At 47.2% G+C, this 6,527-nt stretch overlaps 1 protein-coding gene across 1 annotated transcript; it reads right to left on the reverse strand.

Annotated features, from left to right (window-relative positions):
- Positions 1 to 1,411: 1,411 nt before the first annotated feature.
- LOC120704480 (auxin-responsive protein SAUR32-like) lies at positions 1,412 to 2,529 on the reverse strand. Its single transcript, XM_039988880.1, has one exon. It carries the CDS (start codon positions 2,188 to 2,190, stop codon positions 1,771 to 1,773), a length of 420 nt encoding a protein of 139 aa, XP_039844814.1. The 5' UTR covers positions 2,191 to 2,529; the 3' UTR covers positions 1,412 to 1,770.
- Between the last annotated feature and the right edge of the window lie 3,998 nt (positions 2,530 to 6,527).

The following is a 6,527-nucleotide window of genomic DNA, read 5'->3' on the forward strand; positions in this document are numbered from 1 at the left end:
AAACCTTTTACACCACTAGTATTATATAGGTTGGAGTTGGAGATGTAAAGATGAAGAGGATGATCCAGTTTTGTCATGTTCCTTTGGGAGGCATCGTTTTCATCCACTGATCGAGAAGATTACAACGAGAGCGATTCACCAAGAGAATGAGTACTCCACTGGAGTGTGAATGTGTGATGAGGACAAGAAGAACAAAAACTCCTATTTATTTTACCTAGCAACAGTGGCGGATGTACACCCCGGGCCACCCGTGCCATGGCCCGGGGTTCGGCCCAAAAAATTGCTGAAGAAGCCCAAAAAATTGCTGAAGAAGAATAAATATACTACTTCGCGATGACACTTGTTGTATGTTTTCTATCTTTTCATTATGTTCTCGTGTATGTTTTGAACTTCCATTATGTTCTTGTGTATCTTTTGAACTATGAGTTTGTCAACGTCTGGTTTTTGTCACAACTATATTTAAAACTCGGCGCGGGGTTCAACTCAATCTTGGTTCCGCCACTGCCTAGCAACCCACCTGATAATTTTTACTACAGGCATGCCAACATGTGTGCCTGATGCCCATTGCTTTCTTGTGTATACGGCGGAATCAGTCTGTCTCTGGCCCTTTCTACTGCGGCGCCGCCCTATACACCTCACCTGCAGGCTGCAGCAGATTCCTCTCTCTCTCTCTCTCTCTCTCTCTCTCTCTGCAGGCTAGCAGTAGAATCCTTCTGAACAGTTGCAGTACCAGGTCTCTCTTCCCCATGCACTGCACACATGTTCCTCGACTATAATAAGCACACATATCACATATGACGCCAATATTTTCACAAGAACATTGTCGTCTTGCACGCCACCACTTGCAGCTGGCTGTTGGACGGCAAGTATACAATGCTAGCTAGTCATTCAATAGCACTGGCTATATGCAGCACAAAAGAGTTCAAAGAGGACCATGATTAGTGGCGCTAATGCATCACTAAACCCAAGTTTGATTGGGAGAAAAGAGGAGATGTGACAAAAGAAGGGAACACGCACACTTATCAAATAAAAAGAGGTTTTGCTATGGCCCCGGCCTCTTCCCTTTTCTTTCTCAGGGTGCTCCTTCCCTGTTTTCTGATCAATTAGGAAGACAATAATCAGGTGATCAGCACCGATTAATTGTAGATCGCGTTGTGGGGATTAAATTGTTTCCTATCCTAAGAAATTAAAATCTTTTGCCAATCGGTCTGAATTTTGATGGAGGAGAAGATTGAAGATCAGAGAGCCATTTCTTTCCGAAAGAGAATACCACCAACCGGAATCTGAGAAATTAATCCGGAAAGATGCCAACAACTGGTAGTAGCTAGTAGCTAGCATTCGATCGATCACAAAGGAGAAAGAAGAACTAGTAGAAGACAGAGAAAGGGAAATAGAGAGAGAGGGCAGAGCATAAAATCTCTAAGCACTGAAACATGCACGATTCTTTGATTTCCTTTTTCATCATCATCATCAGAAACCTAGAGAAAAACTAACTCTAAAATGATCCATCCATCCATAATATGTGCAAACCTGCAGATACACGATTACGCTACCTCAAGCAACCAACCATGATCCTTCGATCATCCGATCCGCGGCTTGCTGCATCTAATATCTAATAAGTCCTAATAATCAAGAAAAAACCTAAATAAAATAGGTACTATTAATTATTGTTCTTCGATGAATGATCCATGCATCCGCTGGAGATCGACGAACCAGGCTACTATCCATCCACGGGCATGATGCATGGATCTCCGTCCCGCATGCATCGCATCAGGCGCGGAAGCAACCCGCGATGTGGAAGTGGTGGTTGTTGTTGTGGTGGGCATGGTGGCCGGCGGAGCCGCCGGAGATGATGTGGTGGTGGTTGTGCTTCTGGTGGTGGATGATGTCCTGGACGCGGCGGAAGTGGTCGACGCCGCAGGGGATGGTGATGGCGCCCTTCTGCTCGAAGCCGTACTCGTCCTCCGCCGCCTTGAGCAGCGCCACGAACAGCGGGTGCTTCAGGTAGCCCACCGGCACCACGAACCGCTCCTCCTCCTCCTCCCCGCCGCCGGGCCCCACCACGCGCACCGCCATGCACCCCTTGGGCGGCATCGGCGAGGACGTCGACGACGATCCCCCGCCGCTGCTCGAGCCTCCCAGCGACGCCGACGACGGCTGCTTCTTCAGCAGCTGCAGGTGAACCCCCATCGATCGATCTCGATTGATCGGTCCCTGCTGCTTGGCGCGTCGGTCGGGCTAGCTAGCTCCAAGCCAAAGCCTCCGGCACGTCAGAGCGACGACGCGGCCGGGGAGGCGCGGCGGCGCGGCTGCTGCTGCATGGTGGCGATGGAGGCGGCGGTGGTTGCTGGTTGGTGTGTGCTGGGGCGGAGAGGCCGGGCTCCTCTTGGGCGCGTGCGTGCTGGCTCGGCGCGACACGGCCCGGCTGGATTCTTCTTGGCTTTTGTTTTGGCTTGAGGCGTCTCGTCTGTGGGGAGGGAGGAGGCGAGTTGCCCGTGCAAGTATAAGAAGAGGAGGCGTCTGCGTCTCTGGGTAGGGAACCCAAACCAACTAGGGCTGCAGCAGCAGCACAGTATCTGGGATTTCCTTCCCCAATATAATGCAAATAAAATGCAATTTCCTTGGCCTATCCTAATCGAATAAATGCCATTAGAGCCAAAAAAGATCACGTCATAAATCAGGGTAACGAGGAGCGTTCCTTTCCCGTTTTGCTGATTCCTTCCCTGAAATTTCTAAATTTAATTTATTAGCCATAGGTATATTTTTTATTTATTTTTCTTGCATACGTAATTAATAGTGTACGTCTAGGAGTAGTGGTGTCTTTTAATTTGAGCGTGTTGAGAGGACGGGTATCTAAATTCCGTTGTGGCTGGGTTAGTACGCCGGCCGTGTGTCACATGGCCGTATAGCTAGCCCCCTTTTGTGTGTGGACGGGTTTTTCTCTCGTCAGTCATTCACAATTTGCTTTTCTTATATTCTGCTACTAGGATATAAGTACCTGTGCGTTGCTACGATAATATAAATTTTATCCAAATCCATATGTGACCATCAATTTCATGGCCTTTCACTCTGTGTACAAGCTATGCCCTGACTGCACGAGGTATTAATTGTCCGGATTCCGATTAGGTTTCAGATTGATTTGTCCGGGTTCTGACGATTATGATTCTGATTGATTTGCCCTAATTTTAATTAGGACATCCAACTGACGGATTAGCTTGCTTTAGAAACAGCAGAGATAGAGATGAAGATTAGAGATTGTGCGTGGTATATATTATTAGGTTGTGATATTTGGTTCCCCGCTCCCCGAGAGGCGAGAATAGAGAAATTAATCGATATAAGTTGTACCAAGGAAAAAGTCTACATCACCCCCCTCACTTATGTGGGGATGGACTACATAACCCACAACCTATAAAACGGTCTATATCACCCCTTGAACTTTTCAAAACCGGTCAAATTACCCTCTAAAGTAGTTTTGAAAAATCATAGTAAATCACAAAAAAATCATAAAATGGAAAATTCAATTGTGTTAGACTCCAAATGAGTAGATCTATACAGTGAACATATAATATGATATATTGATTTTGTAACAACTGAAAATATACTCGAACAGAAATCTACTTGTTGTGTTCATCAAATGCCAAGAAAAGAGGATCGGAGTAGGTACGATACCGTCTTTTTGTTTCATTGCGTTGAATACATATAATTGTAGGATATACGAGGCGCCTGTTTTGACTTCGCAATTTTGAGGATTTGCCGGCTCAGTCTTCGAAGATGCTCATAGAGGTAGGATTTGCGTACGTGTGTTCATAGGGGTGTGAGTGTGCGTGCGTTGTGAGTGTTTGAATTGTACTGTGTAATCTAAAAGAAAAAAAAGACACATCGACTAGCTAGATAGCTAGCTAGCGAATACACCATGGAAATGGAATGGAATCTCATAAGAAAACAAGAGGAGGATCAGGAGGGTGCGGATTCGTTGTATGCAGTGCCTCAAGGGTCGGATAATTTGATCCAATCCTACTACGAAACATCTAAGTATACTGTATGTGCGTACGTAATCGGATCGATATACAAACATCTAAGTATTATATACATGTATGTACACGCAAGCCACGAGGCGACGACACGCGTAGACTCGGATGATGATGGTAATCCCTGGCCTGCAGCCGGGAGACGTACGTACGTACGTCTTGGGGAACGTGTCGCCTTCGGCCGTACGTAGGCGTACGTATGTACGTGTGCGTGCTTGGCCGGCCGTGTGCGTGACCGTCGTCGAATAGCGAGCTAGCGGTGGCCGGCCGTGACGATGAGGTCGTCATCATTGCCCAGACGCGTGTCCAGAGCCGAGAGCTAACCATGGAGATCGATCGAGGACAATGGAACAGGGGAGCAGCACGGAGCAGGTACCATGCACATCTGCCCCGGCCCCCGGCCGCGATTCGAGATTCGCTCCAGCTCCAACGGCCACGGCTTATCCATCTCCCAGATTCGTGCAGGCTATAGAGGAATAAATAAAAAACTCTCTCTCTCTCTCTCCGCAAAAAGTACGGCTTGGAATCTGAGGTAGTACGTGACGGTACATGCGTATACGTGCACACATGAATGTGCTGCACTGCAACGTCACTACTTTGCACTTGTTTCACGATGCCAACAAACCATACAATAGCGACCTGGCTTTGCGCAGGAGATCGAGGAAGGGATGGAAGCGGATTCGTACGGATATCGATTTGAATATCTCGAATATCTATCTTCCTAATTTCTTCTCGTTTTCATCTTTTAGGACGGAAGCTGATCGGATTTGCACGGATACAGTTTCAGATATCTTGGATATCATCTATTTTTCTGTTTACTTTCCGTTTCCAGAAAGAACAACCTGTTCCGCTACGACACCCCATCCATGATTCAAGTAAAGGTTTCTCAACATCTATCGATCCAGTACATCTTCATCCTCCCTGCAGATAAGATAGACGTCTATTGGTATCTAGCGATCAGTAGTACTAATAACAAGCTCCATGGTGATGCTGAAGATATGCCGACTATCACTACAGTCTACGTACCTGTAATCAAATCAGTTTCTACCCAAGTATTTTGGAAGTGGGCTCGCGTTGCTCGCGTCGCCTCAGACTGCCGGCTCGGGCGGAACTGCGCCGCCACCCTAGCGCCCCTCTCCCTCCCTCTCCACTACCTCGCTGTCGCCAGAGCACGCTACCAGAAGTCCGGCCGGCCACAAGGACGGCATAGGCGGGGTGTTTCCCCCCTTTTTCTAGACCTACGGCCTCCCTTGCTTGGGAGGGGCTAGGATCTGAGATCTGGCGTGTAGCGGCGAGTTCTGTTGCGGCAGAGGCGAGATCCAAAGATGTTACCTTCTTGAAGTCGTCATTATTTTCTCTTTTCTGGACCTACGGGGAAGGTGAAAGCCTTGGACCTGCTTGCAGGCCAATAACAACGACGTCCTCCGGACGTGAAAGCCTCTCGGAAGCCGTTACCTTCTCGAAGTCGTCATTATTTTCTCTTTTCTCTCCTCTCATGTGTGCTTTCCGGGTCAAAACCTTGGCCTTGTTAGACGGACGACAACGCCAGTGGCGTCGCTCCGATCCCTCTCTTAGGCGTCATTCTGGAAGCTCTACCAGATATTGCTGCCATCACTTCGGGGATCATCGGTGATCCTTACGTCAAGAGTTTCTAAGAAGACATTTGATATAAAATTTTATTGCTATACAAGGACCAAAGCAAGGTTGAAGGACATAGAAGAAGTTTGAAGCCTAGTCTTTCATACTTTCTTATTTCTTTCTTTCTTTGTTGTCTTTTGTGTTTCTCGGTTGGAGGGTTAGAGTCTAAGTACTCATGTAAGTTTCTGGTTTTATGACCAAATTCTTTATGATCGTAGACATTCATCCGTGAATGTTCAAGACCGGATTATTCCTTTAATTAAAAAAACTGCAGTTAGGCAATTTGCTGCTCGTCGAGTACGAATAAAAGTCAGCCCGGCCGGCCCGTTCTTTCTTTGAAGCAGCATTTCACGTTTCGCTACTCGCTAGTGGAGTGGGGGCGGCCGGAAAGATAAAAAGCTGAGAGTTTTGGAAGCTCTGCGGATTGATTGGGGTACGACCGAGGACAGCCAAGGACACAAAGGAGAAATACGGCACCGGTTTTCAGTGTCCCGACAATGCGCGGGACTGATTTTTTTTGGCACCATTGGTTTTTCTTTATCTGGTCTCTGCGCCTGCGCACCTCCAACCGATCTTAGTGACTTGTGAACCACCTGTAGGAGTAGTATTTCCGTAGCTTTCGGCGACCTCTGCTGGTAGCAGAGGGAGGGGCAGATAGAGAGGCACTGGTTTTTGTGGAGTTCATGCAATTGTATTCCCTTTTGGCAATGATCAGTAGTATGATTGGCAGTACAATGTTCTGCTGTATTAACCATTAACCAACCACTATAGAGAACCAGGATTACCAAGAAAACCAAAGTGATTCATACCTTCTGTAACTGAACCGACAATAGTCTAGTATTTCCCCATCTTAAATTCAGA

Source organism: Panicum virgatum, chromosome 4K (genome assembly GCF_016808335.1).
Source record: "Panicum virgatum strain AP13 chromosome 4K, P.virgatum_v5, whole genome shotgun sequence".
NCBI classification, from domain to species: Eukaryota; Viridiplantae; Streptophyta; class Magnoliopsida; order Poales; family Poaceae; genus Panicum; species Panicum virgatum.